Raw genomic sequence first — 16,263 nt, 5'->3', positions numbered from 1 at the left:
ATATTAAATGTTTAATGTGATTGTTTAATTTCTTTTAATAATAAAAAATTAAAAAAGATACAAAAATTGTTATCAAATATGTATAAATTCATAATAATTAATTATCATATATATGTTATTCATATTAAATAATTCCGTAGCTTTTATTTAAGGAAAGAAAGAATATTCCTTTGTGTGTATATAATCAATTTGTAGTTATTTTAATAAAAAATATAATATATAATTTTATGGACCAATTTATTTTTCTAACGATTCTGAAAATAATTCTGGTGATGACACGTGGCTATCAAAACATGTTGTAATGTTCCATGATTAATATATAAGGGATATTATTAATTAATATTAATGAAATTTTTTTTAAAATAATACATGAAATATAAAATTAAAATTAATTAAAAATAAAAAGGTCTTGACATTAGTGAATTTTTTTCATATAAAGAAAATAAAATTGTATCCTTAAATAGGGGTGGACATAGATCGAATATCCGGGTATTTGGAGGCATTGGTGTCGATTCGATCTTTAGCCACCTGGATATTCAATGACTCGGATATCCGAATTTTTTTAGAATTTTAAAGAATATCCGATTTGATCCGTAAATAAATTAAAATTTTTAAAATAATTGAAAATTTTAATAATAACATTTTATTACAAAATAAAACATTATTTAACTTTTTAAATTCTAGTGCCTAATATAATAAATTTAGTTCATAAAAATGTTGTAAGACTTATATAAACTATAATATATATATAACGTATATATATAATTCTTTACATAAATATATATATGCATATAACATATCGAATTATATATTCGTTCCTAAAAATATTGGTATTTGTGATTTGCTTGTTTTTTGGATATTGTATTTTAATATTTGATTTGATTCGTAGAGTTACGGATATCCAGATTTTTTGATTCAAATCAAAACGGGTAATCAATCGAATCAAAACGGATAATGGATCAATTAAGCTTTTGATTCGTTATCTCTTTTGATAGAATCAAAAAAATCCAGAGTTTTATTAAAACCATGCATGTGAGTTTTATATTAAAAGATACGCAAAATACAAACACATTTATGAATATAGTGCGAGCCCGTTAGCATATTTATTTTAAAATCATTGTGATGTTGCCACGTGTCTATTTTAATATGAATGCATTTAATGCAATGTTTCTCCTTTAATATATAAGGGATCATGTATTACGTGGAATTATGACATAAGTTTCGATAAAGGCTTTTTTATATTAAAAGATACGCAAAATACATAGTGTGAACATATTTATGAATATAGTGCGAGCCCGTTAGCATATTTATTATCAAATCATTGTGATGTTGCCACGTGTCCATTTTAATGTGAATGCATTTAATACAATATTTCTCCTTTAATATATAAGAGATCATGTATTACTTGGAATTATGACATAAGTTTCTATAAGGCTTTTAACTCAGGAAAGTTCCTTTTTACCAGGCTCAATGAAGAGTCATTTTCATGCTACTCTTAAGTCTTAACACTTGGAGTAAGATAAGTATTAAGCACGTGTTATATGGGTTGAAGAACAAAAATCACTTCCGGAACAGGCAAGACGAAACAATCCTTGGGAGGCTTAACACAAGTAAACCAGTTTTAGTGGTACTTGGAGCGCACCTATGTACATAGCAGATATCTTTTCACACCACAAGGTGTGGGGTCTGTACCATTATGGTTGTGTGAAGGAAATCTATTGAGACAACTCTCTACTTTTCTTGGTCTTTTGTCGTGACCACCCTAATAGTTACAGCACCAAACACACTAATAATATAAAAAGATCAAAGTGTACTATATAAAGTCTAACACAATACATAAGTTAAAAGGTCATAAGCGTTTGAGAAGTGAGATAAATTTATATATCTCTTCCATGTTTCTGATGTATTTGGAAAGACAAAGAAGGTGATGTACAAACTGAAACACAGACATGAGCAGAACAAGTCTGGCTCATACTCGAGAAGACCAATCTATCAATGGCAACAACAGTAAAACGAGACAGGGATCAGCCTTTCTTGACCGGCCTTTGAACGTATGATTTGTTTGGATCCTCAGTCTTCAATTTTGGAGGACGAGTCTCTCCCTTTTTGGCCTGAAGGATGATATGATAACAGAGCTTAGATTGATATTTGACCAAAGGAAAAAATAAATAATTCACGAAAGTAGGAGTTTTTCCTAGCTAAGTTTACCTTCTTTCCTGCTTTCATGAAGTCTCTCCAGCTTGACACCTGCACATGCAAACCCAAACGTTGATAAAGACCACTGACATCAAGGACAAAAAAAAAGCAATTGCGCTAAACCTGACTATATCCTGTCATATATGTTCCATGGTGACATAGAAAATGAGAAATTGCATATTTTATCAACATATATGATGGAACAAGAACGTGCTAACAATACTTCATTGCCTAAAGGTGAGCTAAGTGATTCTACTTCTAACTAATGCATTCATAGGCAGGTTCGGAATCAAGATAATGGGTAACAGAAGCACAAACCCTGTTTTCTCTCGTTCCTTCCCACTGTTCTTCATGCTCACGCTTTTTCTTCCGTATCTCCTTTTGTTCTTCTTCATCCTTCTTCAGTCTTCCCTCTTCTTCTGATATCTAAATGTCAAAGAACAAAAAACGAATGAATGATCGTTTTGACTTCTCACGGATAAAATAATTAGGCAAAGCTAACTAGAAACTCTCTGCATACCCTCATAGCCATTTTTCTCCTACGCCATTCTTGGTCTGTTAATATCTCTCGGACCTTTAACTTAAGCTCCTTCTGAAACTCTTCAGATTGCTCATATAGTTGCTCATGCTTTCCCTGTGTAAATAAAATTGTGTTTCAATACAAGTTCAGAAGAATATGAACTGGAGAAGGAAAAAAAAAGACAAATAGGATTGACAGAAAAAGCACAAATATGAAACCGAAGCTATAAAGGATCTAGAACCAACGAGTTGTGATACATAGCAATCAGACGAAATAAAAGAAGAATAAAAACAGAGAGCGATTATTCATTAATATATCCTTTCATCTAACGCATATACATTTGACAAACATGAGCTACGTATTCTGTATCTTAGAATTCTTATTTCATCCGCAAATAATAGGCACAGCACAAGGTTTTCCGCTTAAGTGTAAGTAGCAAGGAGGTTTACACAACAACAATGTCAAGCCAGTTCATATCAGTAATGCAAACATTGTAAAAGTGTACCACTACGTTCAACTTTACTGTAGATTCAATCACATTGGAAAAATAGAAAAGGTAAAAACACTTCAGCTAAATAGGTTAGATCTAAACCCCAAAAATAAACAAATTCATTACCTCATCAACCAAGGACTTTATTTTAGAGGCGGTATCTTTCTTCAACTGTTTCTTTCTCTTCATCTTAAGCTCTTCTGCACAGTTGAGGGAAAAAAAAAGTTACTAAAAGGTAAGCTGCAGATTCCGGTAAAACTTTCAAATGATCTAACACAATATGTCTCCCGAAATTGGGGAGGGGGGTAACCCATGAAATAGGTAAAATCCAAGATAAGCAATAAAATCTCACGTTTGGCAGCATGGACTTGAGTGAGAATATAATCTCTTTCTTGGTCGTTTAGCAGTAGCTGTTGCGCCTTTGCCAATGCTGTTCAGTAAATCAAAACCCAAATAAACATGATCCCAAAAAAGAAAAGCAACTATTTTGAGGAGCCCCAAGCATCCCATCTTTACCGCAACACTCAGACGATAAATATGCAAAAAAATCTTAAAGACTATTAACCTCCAAAAGCCTCCTGTGCTTGAGGATGCTTGCATTTGTCAGGGTGAACCATCAAAGATATCTGGTAAAATGTACGAATTAGTTACAAAGCTTCCTATTGTGTTGGCGTAGTAACTAAAACCACTAGGAAGGAAAAACAAAAGTCTTTTGCAACTGGAAAGTGACACAACTGACGAATACCTTTCTGTACTGCCGTTTAACATCATCCGTGGAAGAATCGAAAGATAAGTTAAGATGCTCAAACGGGTTCAGCTTGAAGCATGAGAGAATCCTACAAAGTTTCAAACTTTTTTAAGACACGGTCATAAAAAAAAACACATGGCTGCAACACTACGAGCATAACCGCGAAGCTACGTGAATAACTATCACCACATCCTTCTTATAAAATTGAGCAAATTTTCACAAGATCCGGATCGAAATCACTGGAATTACAAATTCCGTAGGTTATGACTTATGAACAACATTGATAAGCTAATTAAGGAGATATATCTCAGAACGTAAACACCCTAACGCACTATGAATTGCATGATAACGCTTATACACGGCTCGGATCAGGAATAGGAGCTAAATTAGGCTTAGGAGAAAGGAACCTGACGACTTCGTTGTCCCTCTCAACCTCACCGACCTCCGCGAGGAACGATTTTAGAATCGCATCGTCGTCTACTTTTAGATCTCCCATCACTGATTGATTCTCTTCCCCCTCTCTCTCTCTCTCTTTCTCCCTTCAAGTACGGAAGAAGATGGCGATTTCTCTGGGCTGTATTCTCAATCCTCCTGGGAAAAAAGGTCGGGTATTCGGGTGGTTTGAACTGCGTGTCTAATTTGCGATCAATCGGGTCGGGTCATTTATTCGGGTTTAGGTAAGGGATAGAGATGATGTTGTGGGCTTTAAAGATTCGCTTTAGCTTAAGATCCTACAAAAGGAAAGGCTTTGGGCTTTCTCGTATAGCCTTCAACGTTGTTTTAAAATTAAACCGGTTATTATTTACATCAAAATTCAATATGCTTGTTGGTTCACAAATTATATCTATTCTATTAAAATAAAATTCACGTGTGATTTTTAAGTTGGACCATCCTTAATTTTTTTCACTAAATGTATTTTAATAAAACTAATAATATATAGAATTTTTGAATTACTTTAATCAAAATATCTTTTGATATATTTTCATTAAAAATATATATATATATATATATATATATTAAAATTTTCAAAAAATCTGTTTAAAAAGATTTTAACAAGATCTTAATTTAAAAAAATTATATGTAAATATTTTCACTAATTTCGTGATTAGTTTTGAAATATTAATATACACTAATATATCCAGTTATTGTTTAAAAATGAAAAATAAATATTCTATCCTATTTTTATCAATTATATAATCACAATCAATCATGTTAAATTAAAATTATTATGTTCATCTAAATATTTTAACAATATATTAATTTTCAATTTTTTTATGTAAATATATTCACTCATTTCGTAGTTAGCAATGAAATATTATTATGCATTAATATATATACAGTTTTTTTTGTCAACAAATTTACAGTTATTGTTTATAAAATTTAAATTAAAAATTCTATCATAATTTTACCTATTTTATAATCATAATCAATCATGTTAAAATAAAATTATTATATTGAACTACATGTGATAAAATTATATTAAATTGATAGATTTATAAATTTTATTTTCATAAATATAAAATATTTATTTAAAAATATAATATGATGACAGACTACAATACATGTATAAAAATTAACATATCTTTGATTTTTGTATATATAATACTATATTATGTAAAATGAATAAACGTAAAAATATTACTAAAATGAAATCTAGTTTTAAAGGGCGGGTAAAAATTTAACATAAATTAAATATAAAATAATTTTCAAATATGTTTTTCATGCACATATTAATTTTTTTAATAACTAAATGCAAATACAATAAGATAAATATATAATAAGAATCAACAAATACATGTGATGTATTTAGACAACTGATTATTTACAACATATAAACTATAAATTATTATATTTGAAATAGTTATATAAAAATTTAAATAGATGATTAAAATTAAACTGTATACCCCTAATGATCTAAAATAAATATTATATACATATAAAGTTTGAAATAACACTCGCGCGGTTGCACGGATCAAGATCTAGTATCTTAAATGATAAGAATGCTCTAACTAGAGGTTTTGAAACTATGTAAAAAATTTCAATTTCTATGTAAAATTGTCACATTCAAGCTAAAGATCTCTCTAGGTTTGAGTTCTAGAACTGACTTACACTTAGGATGATTACTCTAAAATTCAAAGTTGGTCGGCTCAATATACTTGAGACATGTTTTACCAGAACATTTTAACAAACATCCTCTAAGTGCATTGAACATAAATTTTATCCTCGAAAAACATTTTTTGGAAAATTAAAATATATATCGTGACAATACTTTTGACGCAATGAAAACAGTTTCATTAATATAATCTCTCTTATAACCAACCAAAAATCTTTCTCAATCTCTTTCTACTTAAATGCGCAAGATGTTCTCCATGTGGCCCCTAATTACACTATCCCACCAACCTTAGAACGTTGAAAGTTAACTTCCTCCACTGCTCTCCGATCAAACACATGTCTGTGTGAATTGTAGTAAACAATGCACACAAGTTCAGTCTCAAAAATTCCGCTCCTAGTAATACACACCTCCGACGTTGAGAAGATGATGAGCTCCCCACACAAACTGAATCCTCTCAAGTAAGTTTTCACATCATGGTCAAGATCTACTTCAAATTGCTCTGTCTAGATTGTCAACCCCTCCTCCGACCAGGAAGTGGGAAGTCCATAGAAAAAAAAACTTCCAAACTACCAAACATAGAGGTTTTTGATATGATCAGTTTTAACCATTATATGTAAACTGTAAGTGGACCACATTGCACAGTAGTACTTAGGAATTGAATCCACAAAGACCAAGATTACGCTTCGCGAGATTATAGTTAAGCTAAGACAGAAAGTTTGTTTGTAGTTTCCAATTGCAAGAATGTAGAAACAAAAATCAAATAATGATGTAAACTTTTGAATAAAAAGCGTTGGGTTTAGGAAATCTCAAGAAACACATATTAGATGATATGATTGTTTAATAGGAAATGTATTAAGAAACATTACATAACTCAAATATCTTAATTAGACTAGCATACTTCTGTAGTGCTAAACCATATGTATTAGAATCTTAAAGACTAACTTCCATTGAAATTCAGATTCTAACATGCAATAAGAATAATTAAACACTCCAGGTTCACAAAACTCTTTAACATTAGCTTCCATTGGTTACGAATATTTCACTCACTCTAGGTTCATTCACGCATATAATTAAACACTTTCGGTGCTCTAAACAAACTAAGATAAGAAACTAGGTGATCAATCTAATTTAAGCATTAAGAACAACCTAAATGAAGAAATCGATAGATAATTCCCTATTCTAACAAATCATAATCATCAATACATGAATTCCCTTAACATAACTAATGAACTAGTCAAAATGGAAGCAAAAACATAGAGAGATGATGGAAAATGCATAGTGGAATTATAAAAAAAAAAAAATAAGGGTTCAGAAATCTTCTCCAAAGGTTGAGGACAAATTTGTCTCCCCAAAGCTCTAAAACTTCCAAATCTAATGAAAAAGAAAGCATAGTGTGTCTGAAAAATAAACAAGAGATATAGGTTTAACTTACTTTCTAATCGAATTTTATTTTAAATTAAACAAGACTAAAAATAAGGAAAACATTTTTTCTCTCTCGTATTGAATCGACACTGAGTAGTCTTCAGTAAAACGCTAACTTATCTTTAACCTTATGTGCTCAAACTGTTTAACATAACATGGTGAAGTCAGTGTAAATGAATAAACGAGTTCTTAGGCTTGTTTGCCAGCAATATGGAACAACAAATTTGTATTTGAAGTTGGCCAAACTCTCTCTGGCACATCTCCCAATGAAGTCTGCTTGGAAGATTCCCGGCATCGTTTCCGACCTCAACCCTCCGTCGTTCACCTCCAGTGAGCCTCCCCCTCCTCACCCTGACCCGCCTGACCCCCCTGACCCAGCCTCCCCTTTATCCCCAGCTCAGTTCCCTCCCCTCTCCTATGCTACAGTAACTGGATCTAAGTCTCGCTCTTCTCGTAAGAGTGGTCCCCAAATCCCTTCCCTTCCCTTTACTGCTGTTTGCACTCAGCAACAGACAAACTGTACTGCAGGAGTCTTTCCTGCTAGTAAATCACAACACCAAACTGAATCTGGAGACATTGTGTCTTCTGGATCTGAAACCACTACTGTTACTGAAACAGTTGAAGAACCTCAAGTTAATAATCCATCAAAAACCTTCACTACCCTCCAGCCTCAACACTCATCACCTATTCAAACTAACAAGGCATCCTCACAACCCTTACTCCCTAAACCAAAAAATTTGGAACCATTACCCACTCTCCCTCTTCCTAATATGCCTTCAACACACCCTCACTCTCAACCTACCGTTACCCCTCCCTAGCTGGTGGAGAAAATAAGAGCCTCTGAAGACAAATCACTCAAGCGCCTAGCACCCGTTTCTATCACTCCTGCGGGTCGACCAAGAGTGCGTATCCCAGATGAGATTTTCCAAATTGGTGTGGACCTGCACAAGGATTTCATCGTTTGTTACTACAATGGCAAAGCTCCATCATACAATCAAATTCAAAGCGTCTTTAACCATATGTGGGGCAAAGGAAAGAGACTTGAAATCCACAATAACCCTCTTACCCGTACTACTATTGTCAGGATTCCTTGTGACTATCTGAGGCAAAAGATCTTAGATAAGTGTGTCTGGTATGTAGGAGATACTATGCTTCACACTGCTCCTTGGTCAGAAGCACACTCAGCCTCCCCTCTTTCGTTGAAAGCTATTAAAATCTGGGCCCATCTCACTGGAGTCCCCTTAGACCTACGGCATCAAAAAGGATTGAGCTTAGTCGCTGGGCTTATTGGAGAACCAAAAGAAACTGACGAATTCACAAAAAACCTTGTGAGCCTCACTCTGTCCCATGTGAAAGTTGAAGTGGATTTAACAAAACCATTACCATCTATTGTGGAGTTTGAAAGAGATAGTGGTGAAGTTGTTGAGGTGTTAGTTCACTACCCTTGGGTCCCCCCGACTTGTAGTCATTGCAAAGAGTTAGGACATGTTATCAGAAACTGTCTCACCTACACACCCCCTCCCCCCCCTGATACAGCGGCTGCTCAGTCAAAAGCTCAGGGAAAGAAACCTCTTAACTCAGAATCCCAACCCCCTCAAAACCTTCGCAAGCAACCTTTCAAAAAGAAACCTCTACCCAACACTCCCACCCAAAAATATGTTCCTGTCCTAGGAAACAAATTCTCTGCCCTGCTTTCCAACCATCCATCTGATTCTCTTGCCTCCCCTTCTGCTCCTGCTGCAATGCAAGTAGACTTACATGTTCCTTCTGTCTCTGAAATCGGTACTAGCCTTTGCTTGTCTCCTGAAACGGTTCCTCGACCTTCCCTCAAAAGATGTCGTTCCTCCCCTACCCTTTCCCCTACCCTTTCCCCTCCTATTACCTCAAATCCAAACCCTTTTATTCCCTTAGCCTCCTCTTCAGTCCTCACCTTAAAAACCGTGGTTACTAATCTTTCAACCCCACCCCCTGTAAACCCTCCTCCATCCAAACTCCTTACTGATCCTCTCTCTTTACCTCCGCCTCACCCTCTTCCACCCTTCCCCCCTGATCCTCAAACCTCCTCACCCAAACACTTAAACCTTAACCTTTCTTCTTTTTGCTCTAACCGGGAAACCATCTCTCATGGTGGTGACCCTCCTACCAATATCTGATGAGTGTCAAACTTTTTTTTTGGAACGTCCGGGGTTTAAATGATCCGGATAAGCATCGGCCTTTTTCTTCTTGGCTTCTTACCCACAAGCCTCTTTTTGGTGCACTTTTAGAAACTCATATTAAGGAACTATCTTTGCCTCCCATTATGTCCAAAATCTGTAACACTTGGAATTATGTCTCCAACCATTCCTCTGATGAAGATGGAAGGATCGTTCTTATCTGGAAAGATCCGCTCAGACTGCAAGTTGTGAAGCAAAGTAGACAATCCATGACTTGTACGCTCACTCTCCCAAACAAAGAACCAGTTTATTTCACCTCAGTCTACGCGGCTAATACAAGTGAGGAAAGGGTGGATCTCTGGGTTGAGTTGATGCAACTTCACGCTTCTCTAAATCTTGACAGCAAGCAATGGATCATTGGGGGTGATTTTAACCAAATCACTCACCCTGCTGATCACTCTTCCCCAACTGTAAACACTCCTGACAACCTTATGTACCAGTTGCAAGACTGCTTCATTCAATGTGGGGTTTTTGACCTGAGATACAATGGACCCCCGCATACCTGGACCAACTATCAGCCTTCTTACCCGATTGGAAAAAAACTTGACCGTCTCCTTGTAAACTCCCCCACAATCTCCTCCCATCCTCAGGCTTTTGCCTCCTTCCTACCTCAGTTGTTCTCTGATCACTCGCCTTGCCTGCTAGACCTCGCTTTTACCCTACCTAAAGCTGGAACTAAACCCTTCAAATTCCAAAACTACCTCACCAAACATCCCAACTTTCTGGAGGTGGTTTCACGCGCATGGGTTGAGGCCGGAAACATTTGTTCGACTCTGACACAGCTTTGTTGGAAACTGAAAATCATAAAGAGTGACTTAAAAAATTTAAATAGAGAGAACTATTCTAAAATTCAAGAGAGAGTTGCTGACACTTACAGTTTGCTTCAATGTGCGCAGGTACTAGCTCTTCAATCCCCAACACCGCTTCTGTTCCAACAAGAACGTGATCTACATCAAAAGTGGTTGTTCCTAAGACAAATTGAAGAGAGTTACTTCAGGCAGAAATCCCGGATAAACTGGTTAAGTGAAGGTGATTTCAATACTACCTCCTGGTTACTGACCCGATGGAAATGAGTGAACTAGCGGTAGAGCACTTCAAAGAGATTCTAGGTCCGTCAAACTACTTGAGACCTGCTATCTGGTCCCCTCACTCCTGGTTTGCGGATCTCATTCAGTTCAGATGTTCCCTGCAACAATCCCAGCTAATGTTATCAGTACCAAGTGCTGATGCAATACGAGCAATGTTCTTCAAGCTAAACCCAAATAAAGCTCCTGGGCCTGACGGATTAACCTCTGGTTTCTACAAAGCAAGTTGGGAAACTATAGGGCGAGAGTTGGTGGCTGCAACACAACTTTTTTTCCATTCTGGGTTCCTTCCTACCACAACTAATGCCACCATTCTTTCCCTCATACCAAAGTTTCCGGGTGCTACAAAAGTTTCAGATTACAGGCCAATTGCTTGTCTAAACACAGTTTATAAGGTGATTTCAAGGATGTTGGTTGCGAGATTAAAGCCTATCCTGCAAGACCTAATTCTACCTTGCCAAACGGCGTTTGTGAAAGATCGCTTGCTAGTGGAAAATACTGTTTTAGCTGGGGAGTTAGTTCATGGCTATCATAAGAACAAAGGAATTCCGAGAATTACCATCAAAGTAGACATCGCCAAGGCTTTCGACACTCTCTCCTGGGAATTCCTCTTCACTTGTCTTGAAACTCTACACCTGCCTCCTCATTTCATCACCTTGCTCAGGGCTTGTGTCTGCAAAACAAGTTTCATGGTTGGTTACAATGGAACGGTCAACGGTTATTTTAAAGGCAAAAGAGGCCTGAGACAGGGAGACCCTCTTTCTCCCTATCTTTTTGTAATCGCCATGAACTGCCTCTCTTTTATGCTAAACTCTGCAGCTGCTCAGGAAAAAATCAAATACCATGTTAACTGTAAGAAGATGAAGCTGACGCACCTATCATTTGCTGATGATCTCCTCATTTTCATAGACGGCTCGATCGAATCTGTCCAACAGGTGCTGCATGTTCTTAAAGAGTTTGAGCAAAGGTTCGGGCTCGCAATAAGTATGCAGAAATCGAGCTTCTTTGCCTCAGGGCTCCCTGACCAAGTCATTGACACAATCCAAGCTTCTACTGGTATGATCTGCGGAGAGCTCCCGATTCGCTACCTAGGGGTGCCTTTGAATTCCAGAAAGTTAAACCTTGTCAGCTGTGAACCTCTGATCCATCAAATAAAAAAGAGACTTTCCTCATGGTCAGTCAAATCCTTATCTTTCGCTGGAAGACTACTGCTAATAAAAACAGTGATAGCAGGAATTACTACCTTTTGGTGCTCGGCTTTCATTCTTCCCAAAGCTTGCGTGAACCGGATAAACTCTTTATTTAGTGTGTTTCTTTGGAAAGGGGATATCACAAGCCACAACACCGCAAGGGTAGCTTGGAGACTGTCGTGTTAACTAAGCAGCAAGGTGGTCTTGGTGTAAAGGACCTCCAAACATGGAACAAAGCATGTTGTTTGAAACTTGTGTGGCTTCTGTTTTTCAGGTCTGGCTCGATCTGGGTTGCATGGTTTATAGAGGTAATCCTTAAAGGCTCAATACACAACTATTGGACAACCAAACCGAAGGCTTCCTTCTCCTGGCTCGCAAACAAGTTGCTCAAGCTCAAAGATGTAGTCTTCCCGCTCATCAAGCTTCGACTAGAGAATGGTATGTCGGCACGGTTCTGGTTTGATAATTGGTCGCCTTTTGGAAGCATTGCTACCTATCTCAACTTGACTGGCTCAAGACTTGGTATCCCACTATCTGCAACGGTAGCTTCTCTCTATAGGAACGGTAACTGGTGTCTCCCACCTGCAAGATCAGAGCAACAAACCCAACTTCAGATTCACTTGACGACTGTCAATTTAACTTCAGATAAAGACTACTTCGAATGGGAAATTGATAGTAGGGTCACCACCACCTTCTCAACTGGTGATGTCTATACCTATCTTAGAGGAACAGTGAATGAGGTTGACTGGGCTACTGTGGTTTGGAACTCTTATGGGATCCCTCGTCACAACTTCCACACATGGCTAATGATTTTGGATAGGTGCCCGACGAGAGACCGCTTGCTTCGTTGGGGAATCTCAGTTTCACATCTCTACTTGCTGTGTAACAATGCTTCTGAGAGCCGTGATCACATCTATTTCGACTGTAACTTCTCCTTCGACTTATGGGCAATAAGCGCGAGGAGATGTGGGCTCACTCCAAACCGTTCCTGGTCAGACACCATCACGCAACTGAAAAGCCTCCCAATGGACCGTTCATCGAGACCTCATAGACTTCTTGTCCTCCTAGCTTGGCAATCTACGATTTATTGGGTCTGGAATGAGAGAAACGCACGATTGCACTCTAACACCTATCGCTCCATCGACTCTCTCTTCAAAACTATTGATCTTCAGATTAGAAACAGAACTCAGAGTTTCCGGGTGACTAACCCAAGACTGTCTTCCCAACTACTACAGTCCTGGATCCGACTTGCATGATTTAAATCAGGTCCCAATCTTCCCTCTGAAATCTCCCCTCACCCCAACTCTTTCTGCGTCTTTTGGAAGAAGAAGACAAACTATCGTTCGGTTTACTCCAACTTTGATTTTGGTAATACGGGCCATATATCAGTTCCAAACTATGAGTTTTTAGTGGGTTTGTATTTTTAACTTAAGTCCAACGGGCTTGTAAACGTTTTTATTTTTCTTTGCAGTTAATTTGAAAGCCAATTTTCAAAAAAAAAAAAAATATGGAACAACAAGAGGTTTGTACAAAACATAATACTTTATCATAGATATTTTTTATTTACCCCAACAAGGTCTCTAACCTCGTTAAAAACAATAAAATTACTCTCTACCATCACACCTCACTTTCTTCCTTCTCCTACTCTCACTCTTTATTTTCTTGTTTTTCTTTTCACCCACAAACCAAAAAGGTAAGTGGTAAAACATAGGTAGAAAACGCATCAATAACATCAACAATTATTTGGTTAATATGCATATATATTCGAGTATACATACTCGCATATATATACACATAGATAGATATATCATATGCTTATGCGTCTTGTAAAATACCCCTTTCTGGTAGTCTTAAACTTATGAAGTGGCAATGCAGAAAGGCTCAACAGACAAAAGAGATCTCCTTCGTTCCTTGCAACCATTTATCCAACCGTCATGTCCAAGGCCGATTGATTTGTGGACATAGTTTGGTGCTTGAAATTGGGTTTTTGTGTTATGGCCCAAATTTTCAGTGATAGTGGGATTCCAAGAGTAGTCACATGCGTTGAAGCAAGCGGCTCCTACGGTGTCGTCCACGGTGGACGGCGGTTTCATTGACCGAGCGAGATGAGCCACCCTTGGCCTTGGTGGTAGGGAGTGGACTACGTCGGATTTGGTCTCGAACTCATCTGCCGCAGGCCATCTCGAGTTTCTCTTTGGTACTCCAATAGGCTTATGGGCCAACCTATGAACAGTAATAAGCCCACTTTGAGTTTGTGGTAGCTTATACTGAAGCCCATTGGGCTTATAGGCAAACTCGTCTTGTACCCTCCTCCTCTTCTTCTTCTTCTTCATCGTCGAACCACTGAAGCTCAGCACTTTCGTCTTCTTCGTCGCTAGCGATGTCAAATTCGTCGCTGATTTCTGCGAAAGCGAGGAGGAGGTGTCCGTCTTGGCGCTTGGCGGAGAAGTTGTTGTGCGACGGCATAGAGACAGCCTCGAGAACCAATCGGCCATTGTCACGGCGAGTTTTCATGTGCAGAGCCGAACCCGATTGGCTCGTGAGAGAACGGATCGGAGGAGGGAACGATCCTCGAGGAAGCTCGATGCATGGTGTGTAATTTGGAACCGTGATTGGTTCTTGTTCAATCTCAACAACCTCAGTCTGTTTCTTCTTCCTCTTTGGTCACCGTGACGTTGAGAACTTCGATCTCAGCATCTCCAGTCTCCGACGACGCATGCCAAGAAAACCTTCGCAGCCCGTCTCGGATCCGAGACTCTCGGTGCAAATCTCGAGGCTTTTCTCGCTCAAGGAGCTGGCGCGTTTCATCAGAGGATGAACGTACGGTGGAGGAACCGTGTCGTTGCTCGATTCCGACACTTTCTTCTTGTCCGATAGAATCGAACTCCATACATCGGATTGACCCAGCTCGGTCTCCTCGTTCTTCTTATTCTTGTCATCTTGAATCTGAGCCCAAATATCGAACCCAGATCTAGACTCTTCGTCTTGCTCCTCGTCGCCGGAGCTCAGCGAGTCAGCACCAAAGGTACGGAGCTTCTCCGAGGAGAGATCCTCTTCATGGGAGATAACCATTTTGGGAGACCCAATTCTTGCAGGACAAATCGGCAGAGAAAGTCCGCCTGAGTGAAGGTGCAGATGAAGTGTTCGACGGAATGTTACAGTCAGCGGAACCAAGGATGGTCACTATGCCTTGCTGCTTCTTCAACGAGGAAGAGAAGACAAGGCTCTTGCTTAAGCCACAAGTCATCATCTTTAAAAGATTCAAAACCTTTTACTATTCCCTCGCTTTCCTGAACAAATAATAACGTTAGCAACTAATAATTACAATCAACAAGTCTAGAAATGGAATTATCTTCTACTTGTTGGATTATCATTCGGTTAACATACCTGTAGATTTGAGAAAGATCAAACTGTGTGTGAAAATTCAAGTGTGTGTGTTAGGTGGTGGTTATTAAGAGAGGAAGATGATGTTTTGTGGTTTGATGGATTAGAATGAGACATGATGAGAATGGAGTGAAGAGGCGCTTTTATATGGAGTTTCTTCCAGTTATGGAACCATGTACTATGGGGTCCTCCATCAAATGATTCTTCACTACTGTTTTCTTTTGGTATATTAATGTTTTCAATAAACAAAAAACCTTTTGAGATGTAGTAGGAACATCTTCATTTAAGGAAAATTGAGTTGTATAACGATTTTTTTTTTTTTCATTTAAGGGAAATTGAGTTGTATAATGAAAAAAAAATGATAATTCATTGGCTAACCAATTGCCCTATTTTTCACTGTTCTTATGATTTTTATATAATATGCATATTACTCTTGATTGCAACCGGTAAAACCTGCAAGTCAATTTTTTTTTAATAATGTTAGGTTCCAAAAATTCTCCGTGTCTATTACAGAATCACATACCCTCACATAGTTTATTCTCCCTTTCGAAGTGCGTGGCAAAGGGGACATCATCTTCGCTTCTGAAATCTATTGCGAGACGACGGTTTTTGGTGTGTACAATTGAAGTGGCGAGAAAGAAGAGCAATCCGAACATATTTTCCTTCTTAGATTATGGGATCGTTGATGAAATGTATGTCTATGTGATGGTGAAGGGTGTACTGGATAATAGAGTTTGAAAGACGAGTGGTGTCTGCAACAAGTTGATCGGAGAAGATGAACTATATATATTCTGTGACTATACTATTTATTATGTTCCATTCCATTTGATGGTTACTAAAAAGTGTCTATTTTGTTTAAAAATACAGTTTTAACTTTCTAAAGTTCTCGTACATATTTTTGA

The 16,263-nt window shown here is 37.6% G+C and overlaps 2 protein-coding genes and 1 pseudogene across 2 annotated transcripts; 1 reads left to right on the top strand and 2 right to left on the bottom strand.

Annotated features, from left to right (window-relative positions):
* Positions 1 to 1,790: 1,790 nt before the first annotated feature.
* Positions 1,791 to 4,599, bottom strand: LOC125598550 (J domain-containing protein spf31-like). The gene is made up of 9 exons (XM_048772569.1): positions 4,362 to 4,599; positions 3,952 to 4,042; positions 3,772 to 3,832; positions 3,559 to 3,636; positions 3,333 to 3,406; positions 2,717 to 2,830; positions 2,515 to 2,622; positions 2,209 to 2,247; positions 1,791 to 2,111 (listed from the first exon to the last, which is right to left on the bottom strand). Exons 1-9 carry the CDS (start codon positions 4,448 to 4,450, stop codon positions 2,025 to 2,027), a joined length of 741 nt encoding a protein of 246 aa, XP_048628526.1. The 5' UTR covers positions 4,451 to 4,599; the 3' UTR covers positions 1,791 to 2,024.
* Positions 4,600 to 10,765: 6,166 nt separating this feature from the next.
* On the top strand, positions 10,766 to 13,233 carry LOC125598554. Its single transcript, XM_048772573.1, has 2 exons — positions 10,766 to 11,901; positions 12,252 to 13,233. Exons 1-2 carry the CDS (start codon positions 10,766 to 10,768, stop codon positions 13,231 to 13,233), a joined length of 2,118 nt encoding a protein of 705 aa, XP_048628530.1.
* Positions 13,234 to 13,658: 425 nt separating this feature from the next.
* LOC125598553 lies at positions 13,659 to 15,485 on the bottom strand (annotated as a pseudogene).
* Between the last annotated feature and the right edge of the window lie 778 nt (positions 15,486 to 16,263).

The sequence above is a fragment of the Brassica napus genome, unplaced genomic scaffold, assembly GCF_020379485.1.
Source record: "Brassica napus cultivar Da-Ae unplaced genomic scaffold, Da-Ae ScsIHWf_1736;HRSCAF=2366, whole genome shotgun sequence".
Classification (NCBI taxonomy): domain Eukaryota; kingdom Viridiplantae; phylum Streptophyta; class Magnoliopsida; order Brassicales; family Brassicaceae; genus Brassica; species Brassica napus.
This window is presented reverse-complemented; position numbering and strand designations above follow the sequence as displayed.